Genomic DNA, 22193 nt, shown 5'->3' with positions numbered 1-22193 from the left:
AAAAATTTTTTTTTACATATTCGGCACGACATATATATATATATATATATATATATATATATATATATATATATATATATATATATATATATATATATATATATATATATATATATATATATATATATATATATATATGCAATAAGATCACAGTAAACAGGTGATTTCAGAATATGCAAAACAGCCACTCTGAAAGAATAGAGAAATTCCAAGCGCTTTCGTGACTACTCACATTATCAAGGAACTAGTTCTTTGATAATGTGAGTAGTCACGAAAGCGCTTGGAATTTCTCTATTCTTTCAGAGTGGTTGTTTTGCATATATATATATATATATATATATATATATATATATATATATATATATATATATATATATATATATATATATATATATATATATATATATATATATATATGTTTTATGATTCTTCCATATAACTATTACGTGTGAAAATGGAAGCACTGATGGCAGTACAGGGAGGAGGAGGTGGAGAGGTTCATGGTGGAGTGCATGATGACCCAGGGGGTGTCCAGGGACAGAGCTACAACCCTCGCTCAAGTCCTCGTAGCTGCTGACGTCCGAGGTCACTACAGCCACGGCTTACATCGTCTAGGTGAGTTCACTCTTTACACATGCTAGATGCTGACATCCGAGGTCACTACAGCCACGACGACTTTCGCAAAGATGATGAATGTGACATACATACAACACTTGGGGATCATTATTGCCGAGAAGTGTTGCCTTCACAGGAGGCTTATTCAGTCATTAATACATGTTTCTTTGCTGTGTATATCACTGACAACTTGTTACACAAGCTCGACGTTTCAACAGTAGAGATACTCAAGTACTGCACACAAGTCTTATTTATCACCTGGTTGGTACTACGTACCATTGATAATATGATCGCTGAGGTCACCTCACAACACTAGATGATAACACACGGCTTGCACAGTCTGGGTAATCTCACACACTTTACTTGCCAGATAACCGCACCTCATTACTTACTACAATATACAAACAAACAAAATTTATTTCTTTGCGCAGTATACATAATATAATAATAAAATATTATTGTTAATCACAAAATAAAGGCACTAACATACATGTACACATGCATGTACACATGCATGTACACATACATGTACACATGCATGTACACATACATGTACACATGCATGTACACATACATGAACACATGCATGTACACATACATGAACACATACATGTACACATAAATGTACACATACATGTACACATGCATGTACACATACATGTACACATACATGTACACATACATGTACACATACATGAACATATACATGTACACATGCATGTACACATGCATGTACACATGCATGTACACATAAAGTAGTCATTGGAGTGATGTATAACCCACCACAGAACTGCAGGAGGCCAAGAGAGGAGTACGAAGAAAACAACAGGGTGATGGTGGACACACTGGCTGAGGTGGCAAGAAGAGCTCACTCGAGCAGAGCAAAGTTACTGGTAATGGGCGATTTCAACCACAGGGAGATCGACTGGGAAAACCTGGAGCCACATGGGGGTCCCGAAACATGGAGAGCCAAGATGATGGATGTGGTACTTGAAAACCTCATGCATCAACATGTCAGGGACACAACCAGAGAGAGAGGGGAGGATGAGCCAGCAAGACTGGATCTTGTGTTCACCCTGAGCAGTTCAGACATTGAGGACATCACTTACGAGAGGCCCCTTGGAGCTAGCGATCATGTGGTGCTGAGTTTTGATTATATAGTAGAGTTACAAGTGGAGAAGGTAACAGGAACTGAAGGGGTCAGGCCAAACTATAAAAGGGATGACTACACAGGTATGAGAAACTTCCTGCAGGAGGTTCAGTGGGACAGAGAAATGGTAGGAAAATCAGTAAACAAGATGATGGAATATGTGGCAACAAAGTGCAAGGAGGCAGAGGAAAGTTTTGTTCCCAAGGGAAACAGAAATAAGAGGAAGACCAAAACGAGTCCTTGGTTTACCCGAAGGTGTAGGGAGGCAAAAACTAAGTGCAACAGAGAATGGAAAAGGTACAGGAGGCATAGGATCCAGGAAAACAAGGAGATTAGTAGAAGAGCCAGAAACGAGTATGCACAGATAAGGAGGGAGGCCCAGCGACAGTATGAAAACGACATAGCATCGAAAGTCAAATCTGACCCGAAACTGCTGTATAGCCACATTAGGAGGAAGACAACAGTCAAGGACCAGGTGATAAGGGTGAGGAAAGAAGGTGGAGAACTCACAAGAAACGATCAAGAGGTATGTGAGGAGCTCAACACGAGATTTAAGGAAGTATTTACAGTAGAGTCAGGAAGGACTCTGGGGGGACAGACCAGATGGGGACACCAGCAAGGAATACACCAACAAGTGTTGGACGACATACATACAGATGAGGAGGAGGTGAAGAAACTGCTAAGGGACATCGATACCTCAAAGGCAATGGGACCGGACAACATCTCCCTGTGGGTCCTTAGAGAGGGAGCAGATATGTTGTGCGTGCCACTTACCACAATCTTCAACACGTCCCTGGAAACTGGGCAACTACCTGAGGTATGGAAGACGGCAAATGTAGTTCCCATTTTTAAAAAAGGAGACAGAAAAGAGGCACTAAACTATAGACCTGTGTCATTGACGTGTATAGTATGCAAAATTATGGAGAAGGTTATCAGGAGGAGAGTGGTGGAGCACCTGGAACGGAACAAGAGTATAAATGCCAACCAGCACGGATTCATGGAAGGCAAATCCTGTGTCACAAACCTTCTGGAGTTTTATGATAAAATAACAGAAGTAAGACACGAGAGAGAGGGGTGGGTTGATTGCATCTTCTTGGACTGCAAGAAGGCCTTTGACACAGTTCCTCACAAGAGATTAGCGCAGAAGCTAGAGCATCAGGCGCATATAACAGGAAGGGCACTGCAATGGATCAAAGAATACCTGACAGGGAGACAACAACGAGTCATGGTACGTAATGATGTATCACAGTGGGCACCTGTGACGAGCGGGGTCCCACAGGGGTCGGTCCTAGGACCAGTGCTATTTTTGGTATATGTGAACGACATGATGGAAGGGTTAGACTCAGAAGTGTCCCTGTTTGCAGATGATGTGAAGTTAATGAGGAGAATTAAATCTGATGAGGACCAGGCAGGACTTCAAAGAGATCTGGACAGACTGGACACCTGGTCCAGCAAATGGCTTCTCGAATTTAATCCTGCCAAATGCAAAGTCATGAAGATAGGGGAAGGGAACAGAAGACCACAGACCGAGTATAGGCTAGGTGGCCAAAGACTGCAAACCTCACTCAAGGAGAAAGATCTTGGGGTGAGTATAACACCGAGCATGTCTCCGGAAGCACACATCAACCAGATAACTGCTGCAGCATATGGGCGCCTGGCAAACCTGAGAACAGCATTCCGATACCTTAGTAAGGAATCGTTCAAGACACTGTACACCGTGTATGTCAGGCCCATACTGGAGTATGCAGCACCTGTTTGGAACCCGCACTTGATAAAGCACGTCAAGAAACTAGAGAAAGTACAAAGGTTTGCGACAAGGTTAGTTCCAGAGCTAAGGGGAATGTCCTATGAAGAAAGATTAAGGGAAATCGGCCTGACGACACTGGAGGACAGGAGGGTCAGGGGAGACATGATAACGACATATAAAATATTGCGTGGAATAGACAAGGTGGACAAAGACAGGATGTTCCAGGGAGGGGACACAGAAACAAGAGGCCACAATTGGAAGTTGAAGACACAAATGAGTCAGAGAGATATTAGGAAGTATCTCTTCAGTCATAGAGTTGTAAGGCAGTGGAATAGCCTAGAAAATGACGTAGTGTAGGCAGGAACCATACACAGTTTTAAGACGAGGTTTGATAAAGCTCATGGAGCGGGGAGAGAGAGGGCCCAGTAGCAACCGGTGAAGAGGCGGGGCCAGGAGCTAAGACTCGACCCCTGCAACCACAAATAGGTGAGTACAAATAGGTGAGTACATACATGTACACATATATGTACACATGCATGTACACATACATGTACACATACATGTACACATACATGAACACATACATGTACACATGCATGTACACATACATGTACACATACATGAACACATACATGTACACATGCATGTACACATACATGTACACATACATGAACACATACATGTACACATACATGTACACATACATGTACACATACATGTACACATACATGAACACATACATGTACACATGCATGAACACATACATGTACACATACATGAACACATACATGTACACATACATGTACACATACACGAACACATACATGTACACATGCATGAACACATACATGTACACATACATGAACACATACATGTACACATACATGTACACATACATGTACACATACATGTACACATACATGAACACATACATGTACACATGCATGAACACATACATGTACACATACATGTACACATACATGTACACATACATGTACACATACATGTACACATGTACCCATACATGTACACATACATGAACACATGCATGTACACATGCATGAACACATACATGTACACATACATGAACACATACATGTACACATACATGTACACATACATGAACACATACATGTACACATGCATGAACACATACATGTACACATACATGAACACATACATGTACACATACATGTACACATACATGTACACATACATGTACACATACATGTACACATACATGTACACATACATGTACACATACATGAACACATACATGTACACATGCATGAACACATACATGTACACATACATGAACACATACATGTACATATACATGTACACATACATGTACACATACATGAACACATACATGTACACATACATGTACACATACATGAACACATACATGTACACATACATGTACACATACATGTACACATACATGTACACATACATGTACACATGTACACATACATGTACACATGCATTTACACGTACATGTACACATACATGTACACATACATGTACACATGTACACATACATGTACACATGCATTTACACGTACATGTACACATACATGTACACATGCATGTACACATGTACACATACATGTACACATGTACACATTCATGTACATATGCACTTACACGTACATGTACACATACATGTACACATACATGTACACATACATGAAGACATACATGTACACATACATGTACACATACATGTACACATACATGTACACATACATGAACACATACATGTACACATACATGTACACATACATGTACACATACATGTACACATACATGAACACATACATGTACACATGCATGTACACATACATGTACACATACATGTACACATACATGTACACATACATGAACACATACATGTACACATACATGTACACATACATGTACACATACATGTACACATACATGAACACATACATGTACACATGCATGTACACATACATGTACACATACATGTACACATACATGTACACATACATGTACACATACATGAACACATACATGTACACATACATGACCACATACATGTACACATACATGTACACATACATGTACACATACATGTACACATACATGTACACATACATGTACACATACATGTACACATACATCAGGGCTACTGTCAAAGTCAAGAAAGTTCCTATTTGACAATGTTATTGACATTATTATTAAATATTTATTCACTGTTATCTTGGTTCAGATATTCGCTGAGTATTCCTTCCCGATCCCTTGTCCACTTGTTCACTGGGATTTACTTACATATTTATCAATAACTTAGTATCTCGTTCCATGTTATTTTCACAAACTTATAAACAAATGTTTTACATAACTAGGAAGCTTTTTATGTAAGATTTATTATTATTACTGTTATTTTTATTATTAGTTATTATATTCAAAGGGAAGCGCCAAACCCGTTGGTGGGATCATTTAGAGCCTGGGGAATAGAAGGTAATCAGGTTTGATGCGAGGAAGGGGAGGGGTGGCTCTACTTCCTTAGACCAAGAGCCTTTCACGGTAAACTTCTGGAGGCTTATAGGAAGATACTTCGGTATTTTTCTAGTATTTTCTTTTTAATTTATAATGCGCCTATTATTTTTTCACAAATTAAATTTAATTATTTTTTTCCTACATGACCATGCCGATAATTCATGTATATTAGTGATAATAATGAATATATAACTAAAAATTTTGAAGTATAGCACTTAACATGGAATTTTTGGTTTAAACTTTTGGTTTATTAAACTTTATTTTATTTCATTAAACTTTATTTTATGCTCATCTATCTTATTTCTTGGACTCCTACTATTTGTATAGTAAACCTTAAGGGAGCTAGTCACTCGTTGCCCTCTACTATCTCTCTTTGTTTGTTGATCAATTGATTTGCCATTACTAGCAACTTTATTTTGAATATTGTCTTTTAAACATATCCCTGAGGTATCCTAGTAATATCTGCTGTTTTCAACCATAATACTGTTCAATTATTCAAGATATGTTTCTCGCTGTTTTCCTCCCATTTTGCTATCATAATACCATTGTTGGAACAATTCACATCTAAACAACAAACTCTAAATGAAAGCTGAATGACGTTTCGCTCCATCCTGCAACATCGTTAAATAGTGACTTAATAATGGTCCAGGAGGAAAGTCCAAAATGTCGTCCAGTTTGCATTTTCAGTGTGTAAATAAGTCGTGAATTAATGGCATTTGCAAGTGATCTATGATTATTCTCCATTTGGATATTAATTTTTATAAATGCTCTTCCATATAATCACGTGTTTAATAAGGAAAAACCTGTCATTTTACAGGTCACTACATAAATGATGTGAAGAATAACTTGTGTGATGCTGGCACGACCCCCACTATAGTGAAAGAGAGTGTGTCCACCGCTCTGGTGGACGGCAACAATGGTCTTGGACCAGTTGTGGGCAAGTTCGCCATGGACCTGGCTATCAGGAAAGCTCAAACCACTGGTATTGGCTGGGTCTGTGCTAAAGGTAAAGCGAATAAACAGTTTGTCAGTATTATACATCTGTATCCGTGGTGCTTTGTTCCTTTTGGTAACTGGCCTAATTTGGTGGAAGGAGGCACAAGATGATGCTACAGGCAATCTGAAATCACAAACTCTTGTATTCAAACATAATATGTACACTATTGATTTTTCTCCCCTAGCTAAATCTCCCCAATAAAAAATACCTCTTGTTATTCTAAGTTCAGTTAGGTTAGATTTAGTTAACAAAAATTAACTTATTTTTACGAGTACCGACAGTAATCAAGACATGTGGACAAGTCTTCTAATATCTTCTGCCACTTTTCCATAACCGGGTCATGCATATGATTGAGCCCCGTGTCAGGAAACGCTTGTCCTGTCTCATGAATATTGGAACAACAACCTACTGCCCCTGTTCACATGGTAGCAAAAAAAACAAAACAAAAAAAACTGGGTGCTAATGGACTGTTGTGGGTCGTATCCTGTGGGATGATATACCTTAAAGAGGATGAGATTTTAAATGAGATGAGGAAGGATAGCAGCTGTATTATGAACTGTGGGGAACAAAAAGTATTGCCCGTATACGAGGTGCATGACTTATTTGGTGAAGATTCGTTTAAAGCAGGAGCTCCTATATTCAGGGACATTTCATCTAGAATTTTCACAACTTCACTGTTCGTCTTCGTGGGGCAATTGAGTCACGTTTTTTTTTTTTTATCTCAGTCTTGCTCTCTACCTCTTTGTTGGTAATAGGCAAGGCAACAGTGTGACTGAGAATAGGTAATATGAGAACATGTGTCGTCCCCCTCGGTCTCTTTCCTTCTGGGACTCCCGCGATGCACTACACGAGTACAATGCTTGTGTTACTGTTAAATGACTCTATCCTCCAAGAAGAGGACACACTCATGATCCTACAGGTTAAACTTCCGACGGAACTGAGAATACAGGTTTCCCTACCTTTCAGAATTGTCTGTATTTCCAGTGTTCGTAGACACCATCTTGCGTAATTTAAACTTACAATCAACATTCCTAAAATAAATCTTAGTTCTAGTAATATTTTTGTTGACGCTTGCCTTTCCTAGCTTATTGTTAAATGCTATGCTTTCCAGAACACACTTGATTTGACCCGATCTTAGTTGTTTCCTCACCTCCCCTGACCTAACCTTGGCTATCTCTTCACTTCTTTCCCTGACATGACCTCTGACTTCTTTCCCTTTTCTCTTGTACTTGTGGTTTCATAATGGTCCAAGATGGACAGAAACATCGGCTTAGTTTCATTTTCGGTTGATGGGTGCGATATAAATGGCTCCATTTACGGTACTGTGGTCATCAGGTGAAGGTAGACGTGTCTCTTCAACAGGTCCAACATCTGGCACGCTGCCTGAAACATTCAACTAGAAGAGCTAATTATTTAAGATTAGATGTGAGGTCAGGTGCAACAATAAGACTAGTAGTTTTCCTTGACATGGGTCTACACTTGTGGTAGAAGGTACTAGAAGGTAATAGAAGGTACTAGAAGATGGTAGCAGTGCTCTAGAGAAGAGCATTGAGAATTAAGTAGAGATGAGGTAATCAGGAAGTGAAATTTATTCTGAACCAGAAGGGAATACCCATTGTTATGGCTTAGGAATTGTTACAATTCCTAAGCCATAACAATGGGGATTCCCATTGAGGCTGCTGTTTTTAAGGATGCCCTCGTACTGCCAAAATTTTAAATATGCAAAAAAGAACTTGATATTCCAAGCATCAGAGATCGTGTTACTGAAAGAATTATCCTAAGTGGGGTTAATATGCTCAGGCAAGCCCATTCAAACCCCTGCACAGAAGCCCTCCAAACTTTCCTCAGCACTGCTGAACACCCCTCCAGATGGATCGAAAAAACTGGAACCGACCTCCGCATGAATCAGATACATGATCTATGTCAAAGCAACAGCGGCGCTTCTCCGCTCCATGGGATATTATCCTATCCAAACTACCATTCCTCCATTTTCCCCCAAACTACTTCTTAAATCACAACCAAAACTTCGCCTTGAAGCCAAACATGATACCTCAAGCTGTATTGATAACTTAGTCACACAGCACACACTCTAGCAAATTATTTACGTTGATGGTTCTGTTCACCAATCCACTGGTGCAGCTGGTAGTGCTGCTGTTGTCGTACAGAGTGATGGCTCTCTTAAAGAAACTGGAACACGTATTAATAATTGGGCCTCTACCCTTCAGACAAAACTGTTTGCCACACTTCGTACACTGAAATGCATATATGTATCTAAGATTGACAGTTTAATTGTAACTGATTCCCTGTCATCCATAAATGCTCTCAACTCATTAAGCATAAATTGTGGCATGCTCGTGTCAGAAGCCAGACACAGGTATGGTAAGATTGTGGACAGTGGAGTCAGAGTGCACATGCTGTGGATTCCATCTCACACTGGTCTTCAGATGCATGATAAAACTGATAAATTGACTAAGCTGTATGCTTTCAAAGAGGTAGTAGATTACAATCTTGGCGTGTCAGGTAGTAGTTTGAGAACAATAATACTGTGGAAATTTTTATATGGGGTTACCTGTATGTACCTCAACATTACATTCATGCACGCAATCTCATTGGGAGGCGACAACCATATATTGTTTACAGTAGTTACCCCGTGTAGACATGTGAGAAAACTTAGCCACCCCTGGTCACTGCAGGTGGCTCCTTCGACCTCACAATCTTACCCATATCTATCCGAGACCAGTATGAAGTGGATAGCACCCACAAGTAAGGCGCTACTAATTAATTGTGGACTGTATAGATTATATTGGTTTGACTGAATGAAAGGGTGGAGTAGGTTACACATACATATCCATCAAGGAAAAAACACTTGTATATAAAAACACCATTTACCAGATATTCTCTGGTGGTCACTTGATGTAGCTGGATCACCCATAACCTATCCAATTACAACATACCTAACTGGCCAGTATCAGTCTCCTATAATTAGAATGGTTACTTAACTGTGGGTGATTGATGCTCCTTATTTCCTCCATATTTCCTCCATTCACCATCCCATTTCAATGTCCTGCTACACCGATACGATTATTATTTCAGCAGGACGAAGTATCCAATGGTTTGTCCCGGTTTAGAAATCGTGAGATCCATAAACTCACTCGGAAAATGGCGACTCATTTCACTTAACACATTCTCGTAACTTAGTGTTATTATCACTGATTACTTCACAGCCCACCATACAGTTTAGCGCCTCACAACTATTATGCACATTAGAGGTCACTCCATTAAGATCTGAGACCGATGAGTGATGATTAAATCACGGGTATTTTCCCCTGAACACACTCGATGGCGTCACGCCAGTTCCACCGTGCTTACCATTATTCACTAATTTTACCACTTTATTACGATGGTCCTATAAATCACGTTCCCTCGCTCTTCACCAGGAACAGCTACGACACTTCCTATTACGAAGTGAGGCCTATATTAATCCTTAGGCCGCCGTGGACCCCAATTTGCTGGTCCCATTTTTTCCCAGCCTCTTAACTCTATTCAAAACACTCCCGCCCCTCTCCCCTCTGTCATCCGCGTAGGAGCAGCGGTTCCCTGTTGGTTCTTTTCCATTTTCAAATACATTTTTTGACCCATATCAACACATTAAACATCTATTAGGCACTATAGCTTCGGAAAATTAAAATATTTTCCACAAATACGAAAAGAACTTCAACTGAATTTTATTGACTTAAGACTCGGGTAGATTGACACAAGTCAGTCCATCTATTATCATTCCGTCATGCAGGAGGAGTCACATGTCTGTGGTGCATCCAGCAAAATAAGCAGACTCTGGGATGTCACTACTGCCCGGCTCCAGCTGGGTTACAAGTAGCTTTGGCAGGTTAAATCACCACCACCAGATGTAGACCAAACGAAACGTAAACTTTGCCAGATGGACTATTGTCACACCCTGCGTCATTATGTACCGGAGTGCGATAAAATTGATGAATTTAGAATAATGTTCAAGAAATGGCAAAGTATTTTATCCATAGTGGTATATTACAAACCATTCTGGAGAAATACCCTGACTTTGCTAGCTGTAAATAAAGCATAACCATATGTGTGCGTGTGTGTGTGTGTGTGTGTGTGTGTGTGTGTGTGTGTGTGTGTGGGTGTGTGGGTATATGTATGTGTGTGTGTGTGTGTGTGTGTACTCACCTAATTGTACTCACCTAATTGTGGTTGCAGGGGTCGAGACTCAGCTCCTGGCCCCACCTCTTCACTGATCGTATGTGTGTGTGTGTGTGTGTGTGTGTGTGTGTGTGTGTGTGTGTGTGTGCGTGTGTGTTGTGTGTGTGTGTGTGTTTGTGTGTGGGTGGGTGGGTGTGGGTGTGTGGGTGCGTGTGTGTGGGTGTGGGTGGGTGTGTGTGGGTGGGTGTGTGTGTGTGGGTGTGTGTGTGTGCATGTGTGTGTACTCACCTAATTGTAATCACCTAATTGTGGTTGCAGGGGTCGAGACTCAGCTCCTGGCCCCGCCTCTTCACTGATCGCTACTAGGTTCTCTCCCTCTCTGCTTCCTGGGCTTTGTCATACCTCTTCTTAAAACTATGTATGGTTCCTGCCTCCACTAGTTCACTTGCTAGGCTATTCCACTTCCTGACGACTCTGTGACTGAAGAAATACTTCCTAACGCCCCTGTGACTCGTCTGAGTCTTCAGCTTCCCGTTGTGACCCCTTGTTTCTGTGTCCCCCTCTGGAACATCCTACGTCTGTCCACCTTGTCTATTCCCCGCTGTTACAAAAAACGCGATTCTAAAAGCTTAGAGATCTCCAGTGAATACTAGAAAGGACTGCCCTTCTAGCATCCAGCCTGTTACTGGGTTTTCGTAACAATTAGTCAGTATCCTTGTCCAATTATCCATTAGAATTCAATAAGAATTATTAGTACTTCAGGATTACAACTGGTAGGCTACTAACTAGAAAAATTAAAATTTAATAATTTTATTAATAATGTCTAGAGGTATAAGATCAAAGTAAATTAAATTAATCAATTCAAACAAATTAATAATAATCTCTTCTCTCGTGTACAGTATTATTGTGCTGAAAGCACATATCACATTTATAATTCTTAAGTACCGTTTGGTACAATAACATTTAATAAGATATTACAAATATGTACAAGTAAGTTTGTGTGTATGTGTGTAAGTGCTCTAAGTAGTTCGCTATGTCTCAAGACTCGACTAGACTTAAACAAGTGACTGACAAAGTCCTCAAATAAACTAACTTCTTGGCCAACTGGCAGTCAGAACAGTCTGCTTGAACAATAAAAAGAATGCTAAGCCCACTAGCAATATAACAAGCAACTGCGACACAATCAGGATCAAGGAGATAATATAAAGACAGTAAGTAGGGACCATCAGCAGGTCCTCCACAAAAGTCACCAAACTCCCATACTACTGAATCTAAGTTCAGCATAAGAAAATCCCCGATTGTGACAGTACACAGAAACCAGTACAAATTAGGTCAGAAGCTACAGCTCAGGACCTGAGTTGCTCAGAGTGTCTATGCGACACACATCCTCAGTACATTGTCGAAAATCAATAAGTCTATACAGTGTTCTGTGAACAGAGTTCTACAGAACGTACAACAATAACGAGACAAGAGACGATCTTCCAACAAGGGCCTACAAGAGAGATTTAGGCACTTTGTTTGGAATACATCCAACCACCCAGCGAGTCTAGACCAGACTGAATACTTCAGGCGAGATGAGGACACCCCCCTCGATCACGTGATAGCTCCGTGGACAGCTGCTGCTCAGCAACAAAGAGAAGCCAGCAGAGTAACGAGCAAAAAGCGATAATTACAGTAGTTAGACAAGACTTGAACTGAGCACATAATAATATGTTACATCCTACCTAACAAAATTTAACTAAGTCAAATAATAATATAAAGCAATATATTCACGATTTAGCTATTATCGCAAATATAAGCAATATAAAATTATATGAAAAGGTAATATACATGTAATGTATATACATAATATACATTGCAACCCATTTAAGGGTTGCAACACCCCCCCAACACGACAAACGGTCGCACTAGGAGTTGCATTAATGTCTTTCACATTATTACTGATAACTCAGGTTACTTTACTAACACAATTTAATATAAAAAATAATGAGAGTCACTCTTGTGTCAAGCACTTCTATAATTTCAGAGTCTACATCACTAAGTTATGCCCCTAGTAATAGGGCAGTACACAGTTTCGTATCTCTGCATACTCATGGTTATGTACATCAGTGTAGAGACAGGATAGCGTAGACAAGCATGACACGTTGAGGCTCGATCATAATAATGGAGACTGCATACAAACAATAGTCTTGTGCTATAGATAGGAGATGGCATTCCACTCTTAAGTAGTGGTTGTGGAATGCTGTGCAGTATGGACATCTGAATATGAAACAGCTTAACGTGTGTAGTGAGGGGGGGGGTCTGCGGCAGGACAGTGTTCCACCATGCAGTAACATCGTCCACACAACACTACAAACTCATCACTCAGCTTCTGTCTCCAACTCACACACATATCACCACCACTGTGAATATATAAATAGATTCATTAGACATGAGTATATATAGTTAATATGGGTTGGAGGGATTAAGTTACTCTACTGAATTTGATATAGCAAGTAACAAAAAGGTAACAAAAAAGTAACAAAAGGAATTTGGGCATAAAATTACGTTAATTTAAAATGGGGAAGTGCCCAAATACACGTCAAAATGTTCAAAGGACACCACAAGATCTAGAGCCTCTTTCTCAATAGTGGCATAATTTTTCTGGTGTCGTTTAAGCTTAGATGAATAGTAACATATAGGATGGAGAATATCAGTGGATGTTGACTGTTGGAGCAGCACAACACCCACTGCATAACCACTCGCCTCTGTATGTAAAAAGGGAAGATTGAAATTAGGACTCTTCACAAGAACAGAGGAAAGCAGATGCTTCAACCTTTTGAACAAATCTGAACAATCACTAGTCCAGATGAACTGAACTTTGCTACTAGTGAACATAGTGAGAGGTGTAGGTGGAGGTGTGTGTGCTGGCTTGCCTGTCACTTGACACACGTGGCAACGTCGCACATGATCACCTACTGTTTCCTTCATCTTTGGCCAAGTGAAATGTTTTACCAGTTTACCGAGTGTCTTCTTGACACCCAAATGTCCTCCTATGGGACTATTGTGAGCAAAATCAATGGCTTGTTCACGAAGTGTAACTGGTAACACTACGAGATGCTTGACTGTGGTGGAAACACTATCAGCTGACAACTTACATGTATTTTTCTCCATCAGTGCACCATTACTATAATAGTAACAATTATCGAGATCCTTTGCTTCACTCTCAGTAACTGCTATATCTCTCAGTCTTTCCAGTGACTGATCAACAAACTGATCCTTGATTAAATCATCATGAGTTAGAAATTTAACGTCAGGTGTGTCCTGACTAGGTTGATGACAGGGGGGAGTTGGTGTTAATGACCCTGGGTGCAGAGCGTCACTAAACAACATATTCAAGCCCAAATCATTGTCATCCACTAACTCAACAGGAGACAAGGATGGTTGTATCTTTGACATAGCTCTAGTAATTGCGCTGAGAGGAAATAAAATAGGCTTCTCTCTACAAGCTTCAATGGCATAATTATCATCAGTGTTATTATCAATCACAAGTGGTTCTTTACATATACCAGCATGAAGGATATCGTTCCCTATCAACAAGTCCACTGACCTGATGGGAAATACGCCACTGGATATACCCACTGAAATTTAACCAGTATAATAGCTTATTTCAATATAAACTTTCTGCAGAGGTACTTTTATAACAGCCCCTCCAAAGGCTTCTAATAATACATCTATCTTGCAATAGGTATAATCAGTTATGGGCAGTACATCTTCTCTTAATAAAGTGAGATAACTGCCAGTGTCTGTGAAAGAAAGTATCTCAGTTAGATGTGATCCGTCAAATCCTGCTTTACCTCTCGAAAAGTAAGGACTCATCACTGAACGAATCTTTTCGTCAGATACACTTTCTGACGCTAGTCATCTGTTCTGAGTAATATTATCTAAAACGGTAGGATCAGAGGTATTACTAGGATTTTGGTGCCTTTGTTGCTTGGAAGAGGATACGACTTGAGTGGGGGCACCAGCCACACAACTGCTTCTCATATCTCTTTCTAACTTATAGCAATACTCTCTAGCATGTCCTTTTCTGTTACAATAGGTACATTTAACATTCTTCTTCCAGGCCCGGTGGCCTGGTGGCTAAAGCTCCCGCTTCACACACGGAGGGCCCGGGTTCGATTCCCGGCGGGTGGAAACATTTCGACGCGTTTCCTTACACCTGTTGTCCTGTTCACCTAGCAGCAAATAGGTACCTGGGTGTTAGTCGACTGGTGTGGGTCGCATCCTGGGGGACAAGATTAAGGACCCCAATGGAAATAAGTTAGACAGTCCTCGATGACGCACTGACTTTCTTGGGTTATCCTGGGTGGCTAACCCTCCGGGGTTAAAAATCCGAACGAAATCTTATCTTATCTTATCTTATATCAGATTTCTGTCTACCCACAGAGACAGATTCAGGATTGTGTGTTTTCCTGGTAAAGGTATGAGAAGTTACAGTAACAGGTACATCAGGCCGGCAATGAGCAGCTAATTTAGGTTGCCAACTTCTAGGACAATTTTTAGTTACCTTGTTTATTTGTGTTTTAGTATGTACAAGTTTGTGAGAAATCTCGTAATTGTCTGCTATTGCTGCAGTTTCCAGAATATCCGAGGTAGTATGATCGATCAGATATTCTTGTATGTCAGCAGACATACAGTTGTTAAACTCTTCGTGAAGTAACAACTGAACAAGGCTGTCGTAGTTGTTGCACTTGGCAGACCTACACCATCTCTCAAATGCAACTTTTTTCTCACGAGCAAACTCTACACAAGTTTGATCTTGCCGTCGTTGTAACGTACGAAATCCACGTTGATAACTTACAGGCAACAAGTTATGTCTCTAGAATAGTTTGCTTGACAGCATCATGACTAATGTACTTGGCAAATGGTAAAGCAGCAGTACAAGTTTGAGCTCTTCCTGTCAAAGCTGTGTGCAACAAGGTAGCCCAGTGCTTACGTGGCCAGTTCATAGCACGTGCCTGGTTCTCAAACACATCAAAATAGGTGTAAGTCACTCTGAAAAAACTTAGGAACCATGGATGCAGCTTTCTGCACATTAAATGTGTCCTGTGATCTATCAGTCTATTGTCTTCCCAGACGAACATTTTCTCTCTGGAAATCATCTTTGTTCAATTTCCTCTGTGCCTCTATTTGTGCAGTCTGCAACATAATGAGGCATTCAAACCTCTCAAACTGTTCCTGAGAGATAGGACCACAGGAACCATGGATGCAGCTTTCTGCACATTAAGTGTGTCCTGTGATCTATCAGTCTGTTGTCTTCCCAGACGAACATTTTCTCTCTGGAAATCTTCTTTGTTCAATTTCCTCTGTGCCTCTATTTGTGCAGTCTGCAACATAATGAGGCATTCAAACCTCTCAAACTGTTCCTGAGAGATAGGACCAGTGGGTAATGGAGGAGTAGGGAAATTAACATGTCTTTTTGGACGGTCCTTAGGTCGGGCACTTCGTCCAGCCGTCCCTAGAGAGTCTAGGTCTGGTCTAAGATAAGAAGATACACGTGTAGCATACACGGTACTAGCATGAGGCTGAGTCATACTACCAGTTAGGAGGGAAGGCATGAGCGAGAACTGAGCTACACTAGGCTCAGACACTTCTGCCTTAGTTGCTCTTTCTTCCACGTCATCAAATAGAGTCATACTTCCTAATTGTGACACTAGGCTTTCTGAATCTGAATCATAATCAGACATCTCTGTATGAGCAGGAAACAATATATCTTTAATCAACGGTCTGACAGTTTCTGTGGTGTAATTCCTGTTATACGTCACACAGAGATATTTGGCTCCTCGCCAACACGTCTGAAGTTTTAATGTACTTAACTAACACAAAGTGAGATTATCAATTAACTGTTTCACTTTGGCATACATCACGAAAATAAATATACTACGAGAGAGTGATTATGGGAAACTATAATGCTAAAAGGAATTTTAGTGTTGGTTGTCTTAGAGCTAGAGCTCATAAACAGTATCTCCATCTCCTTGGATCAAGAGACTCACTCAGGTACGTACATCCACCTGGTATGTTGTGCAAGACTAAACTCAAAGTCTTCAGATTAGGAAAGTACTCAAAGTGTTTGAACAATAGAGTTACTAGTATGTCAAACTGGAAAATTTCTCCAACACCTTGGGACAAGAGCATCCCAGACAGGCCCCCATTTGTTACAAAAAACGCAATTCTAAAAGCTTAGAGATCTCCAGTGAATACTAGAAAGGACTGACCTTCTAGCATCCAACCTATTACTGGGTTTTCATAACAATTAGTCAGTATCCTTGTTCAATTATCCATTAGAATTCAATAAGAATTATTAGTACTTCAGGATTACAACTGGTAGGCTACTAACTAGAAAAATTAAAATTTAATAATTTTATTATTAATGTCTAGAGGTATAAGATCAAAGTAAATTAAATTAATCATTTCAAACAAATTAATAATAATCACTTCTCTCGTGTACAGTATTATTGTGCTGAAAGCACATATCACATTTATAATTCTTAAGTACCGTTTGATACAATAACATTTAATAAGATATTACAAATATGCACAAATAAGTTTGTGTGTATGTGTGTAAGTGCTCTAAGTAGTTCGCTATGTCTCAAGACTCGACTAGACTTAAACAAGTGACTGACAAAGTCCTCAAATAAACTAACTTCTTGGCCAACTGGCATTCAGAACAGTCTGCTTGAACAATAAAAAGAATGCTAAGCCCACTAGCAATATAACAAGCAACTGCGACACAATCAGGATCAAGGAGATAATATAAAGACACTAAGTAGGGACCATCAGCAGGTCCTCCACATAAGAAAATTCCTGACTGTGACAGTACACAGAAACCAGTACAAATTAGGTCAGAAGCTACAGTTCAGAACCTGAGTTGCTCAGAGTATCTATGTGACACACAACCTCAGTACAATGTCGAAAATCACTAAGTCTATACAGTGTTCTGTGAGCAGAGTTCTACAGAACATACAACAATAATGAGACAAGAGATGATCTTCCAACAAGGGCCTTTAAGAGAGATTTAGGCACTTTGTCTGGAATACGTCCAACCACCCAGCGAGTCTAGACCAGACTGAATACTTCAGGCGAGATGAGGACACCCCCCACTCGATCATGTGATAGCTCCATGGACAGCTGCTGCTCAGCAACAACGAGAAGCCGCCAGAGTAACGAGCAAAAAGCGATAATTACAGTAGTTAGACAATCAAGACTTGAATTGAGCACATAATAATATGTTACATCCTACCTAACAAAATTTAACTAAGTCAAATAATAATATAAAGCAATATATTCACGATTTAGCTATTATCGCAAATATAAGCAATTTAAAATTATTTGAAAAGGTAATATACATGTAATATATATACATAATATACATTGCAACCAATTCAGGGGTTGCAACACTCGCAGCATCTTGTATGTCGTTATCATGTCTCCCCTGACCCTTCTGTCCTCCAGTGTCGTCAGTCTGATTTCCTCGTATGATATTCCCCTGAGCTCTGGGACTAGCCTTGTTGCAAACCTTTGTACTTTCTCTAACTTCTTGAAGTGCTTGACCAGGTGTGGGCCCCAGACTGGTGCTGCATACTCCAGTATGGGCCTAACATACACCGTGTACAGTGCCTTGAACGATTCCTTATTAAGGTATCGGAACGCTATTCTCAGGTTTGCCAGGCGCCCGTATGCTGCAGCAGTTATTTGGTTGTGTGCCTCCGGTGACGTGCTCGGTGTTATGGTCACCCCAAGGTCTCTCTCCCTGAGTGAGGTCTGTAGTCTTTGTCCACCTAGCCTATACTCTGTCTGCGGTCTTCTTTGCCCCTCCCCAAACTTTATGACTTTGCATTTGGCAGGGTTGAATTCGAGAGGCCAGTTTCTGGACCACATGTCCAGCCTGTTCAGGTCTCTTTTGCAGTCCTGCCTTCTCCTCATCCGATTTAATTCTTCTCATCAGCTTCACATCATCTGTGAATAGGGACACTTCAGAGTCTATTCCTTCCATCATGTCGTTCGCATATATCAAAAATAGCACTGGTCCTAGAACTGACCCCTGTGGGACCCCGCTCGTAACAGGCGCCCACTGTGATACCTCTTCACGTACCATGACTCGTTGTTGCCTCCCTGTCAGGTATTCCCTGATCCATTGCAGTGCCCTCCCTTTTACATGCTCCTGATCCTCCAGCTTCTGCACTAATCTCTTGTGCGCGCGCGCGCGCGCGTGTGTGTGTGTGTGTGTGTGTGTGTGTGTGTGTGTGTGTGTGTGTGTGTGTGTTTGTGTGTGTGTGTGTGTGTGTGTGTGTGTGTGTGTGTGTGTGTGTGTGTGTGTGTGTGTGTGTGTGTGTGTGTGTGTGTGTGTGTGTGTGTGTGTACTCACCTAGTTGTACTCACCTAGTTGAGGCTGCGGGGGTCGAGTCCGAGCTCCTGGCCCCGCCTCTTCACTGATCGCTACTAGGTCACTCTCCCTGAGCCGTGAGCTTTATCATACCTCTGCTTAAAGCTATGTATGGATCCTGCCTCCACTACATCGCTTCCCAAACTATTCCACTTACTGACTACTCTGTGGCTGAAGAAATACTTCCTAACATCCCTGTGATTCATCTGTGTCTTCAGCTTCCAACTGTGTCCCCTTGTTACTGTGTCCAATCTCTGGAACATCCTGTCTTTGTCCACCTTGTCAATTCCTCTCAGTATTTTGTATGTCGTTATCATGTCCCCCCTATCTCTCCTGTCCTCCAGTGTCGTCAGGTTGATTTCCCTTAACCTCTCCTCGTAGGACATACCTCTTAGCTCTGGGACTAGTCTTGTTGCAAACCTTTGCACTTTCTCTAGTTTCTTCACGTGCTTGGCTAGGTGTGGGTTCCAAACTGGTGCCGCATACTCCAATATGGGCCTAACGTACACGGTGTACAGGGTCCTGAATGATTCCTTATTAAGATGTCGGAATGCTGTTCTGAGGTTTGCTAGGCGCCCATATGCTGCAGCAGTTATTTGGTTGATGTGCGCTTCAGGAGATGTGCCTGGTGTTATACTCACCCCAAGATCTTTTTCCTTGAGTGAGGTTTGTAGTCTCTGACCCCCTAGACTGTACTCCGTCTGCGGCCTTCTTTGCCCTTCCCCAATCTTCATGACTTTGCACTTGGTGGGATTGAACTCCAGGAGCCAATTGCTGGACCAGGTCTGCAGCCTGTCCAGATCCCTTTGTAGTTCTGCCTGGTCTTCGATCGAGTGAATTCTTCTCATCAACTTCACGTCATCTGCAAACAGGGACACCTCAGAGTCTATTCCTTCCGTCATGTCGTTCACAAATACCAGAAACAGCACTGGTCCTAGGACTGACCCCTGCGGGACCCCGCTGGTCACAGGTGCCCACTCTGACACCTCGCCACGTACCATGACTCGCTGCTGTCTTCCTGACAAGTATTCCCTGATCCATTGTAGTGCCTTCCCTGTTATCCCTGCTTGGTCCTCCAGTTTTTGCACCAATCTCTTGTGTGGAACTGTGTCAAACGCCTTCTTGCAGTCCAAGAAAATGCAATCCACCCACCCCTCTCTCTCTTGTCTTACTGCTGTCACCATGTCATAGAACTCCAGTAGGTTTGTGACACAGGATTTCCCGTCCCTGAAACCATGTTGGCTGCTGTTGATGAGATCGTTCCTTTCTAGGTGTTCCACCACTCTTCTCCTGATAATCTTCTCCATGATTTTGCATACTATACATGTCAGTGACACTGGTCTGTAGTTTAATGCTTCATGTCTGTCTCCTTTTTTAAAGATTGGGACTACATTTGCTGTCTTCCATGCCTCAGGCAATCTCCCTGTTTCGATAGATGTATTGAATATTGTTGTTAGGGGTACACATAGCGCCTCTGCTCCCTCTCTCAATACCCATGGGGAGATGTTATCTGGCCCCATTGCCTTTGAGGTATCTAGCTCACTCAGAAGCCTCTTCACTTCTTCCTCGGTTGTGTGCACTGTGTCCAGCACTTGGTGGTGTGCCCCACCTCTCCGTCTTTCTGGAGTCCCTTCTGTCTCCTCTGTGAACACTTCTTTGAATCTCTTGTTGAGTTCTTCACATACTTCACGGTCATTTCTTGTTGTCTCTCCTCCTTCCTTCCTTAGCCTGATTACCTGGTCCTTGACTGTTGTTTTCCTCCTGATGTGGCTGTACAACAGTTTCGGGTCAGATTTGGCTTTCGCTGCTATGTCATTTTCATATTGTCTTTGGGCCTCCCTTCTTATCTGTGCATATTCGTTTCTGGCTCTACGACTGTTCTCCTTATTCTCCTGGGTCCTTTGCCTTCTATATTTCTTCCATTCCCTAGCACACTTGGTTTTTGCCTCCCTGCACCTTTGGGTAAACCATGGGCTCATCCTGGCTTTTTCATTATTCCTGTTACCCTTGGGTACAAACCTCTCCTCAGCCTCCTTGCATTTTGTTGCTACATATTCCATCATCTCATTAACTGGCTTCCCTGCCAGTTCTCTGTCCCACTGAACCCCGTTCAGGTAGTTCCTCATTCCTGTGTAGTCCCCTTTCTTGTAGTTTGGCTTCATTCGTCCTGGCCTTCCTGCTTCTCCCTCCACTTGTAGCTCTACTGTGTATTCGAAGCTTAAAACCACATGGTCACTGGCCCCAAGGGGTCTTTCATATGTGATGTCCTCGATATCTGCACTACTCAAGGTGAATACTAAGTCCAGCCTTGCTGGTTCATCCTCTCCTCTCTCTCTTGTAGTGTCCCTTACGTGTTGGCACATGAAGTTTTCCAGTACCACCTCCATCATCTTAGCCCTCCATGTATCTTGGCCCCCATGTGGGTCCAAGTTCTCCCAATCGATCTCCTTGTGGTTAAAGTCACCCATGATCAGGAGCTTTGCCCTGCATGCATGAGCTCTTCTGGCCACTCTAGCCAGTGTGTCAACCATCGCTCTATTGCTCTCGTCGTACTCTT

At 41.5% G+C, this 22193-nt stretch overlaps 1 protein-coding gene across 5 annotated transcripts in view; it reads left to right on the top strand.

The window, feature by feature from the left end:
* Positions 1 to 22193, top strand: part of LOC128689991 (uncharacterized oxidoreductase YjmC) — a 113404-nt gene that overhangs the window by 28083 nt on the left and 63128 nt on the right. For 4 of the 5 annotated variants that reach the window (XM_053778455.2, XM_053778458.2, XM_053778457.2 and 1 more), the window contains exons 2-3: positions 474 to 615; positions 6856 to 7044. In XM_053778455.2, the coding sequence (XP_053634430.1) occupies positions 474 to 615; positions 6856 to 7044 (331 nt within the window). Of the gene's footprint in view, positions 1 to 461; positions 616 to 6855; positions 7045 to 22193 lie in introns of all 5 variants that reach the window. The other variant, XM_070088667.1, reaches the window with a different exon arrangement.

The sequence above is a fragment of the Cherax quadricarinatus genome, chromosome 25, assembly GCF_038502225.1.
Source record: "Cherax quadricarinatus isolate ZL_2023a chromosome 25, ASM3850222v1, whole genome shotgun sequence".
NCBI lineage: Eukaryota > Metazoa > Arthropoda > Malacostraca > Decapoda > Parastacidae > Cherax > Cherax quadricarinatus.
This window is presented reverse-complemented; position numbering and strand designations above follow the sequence as displayed.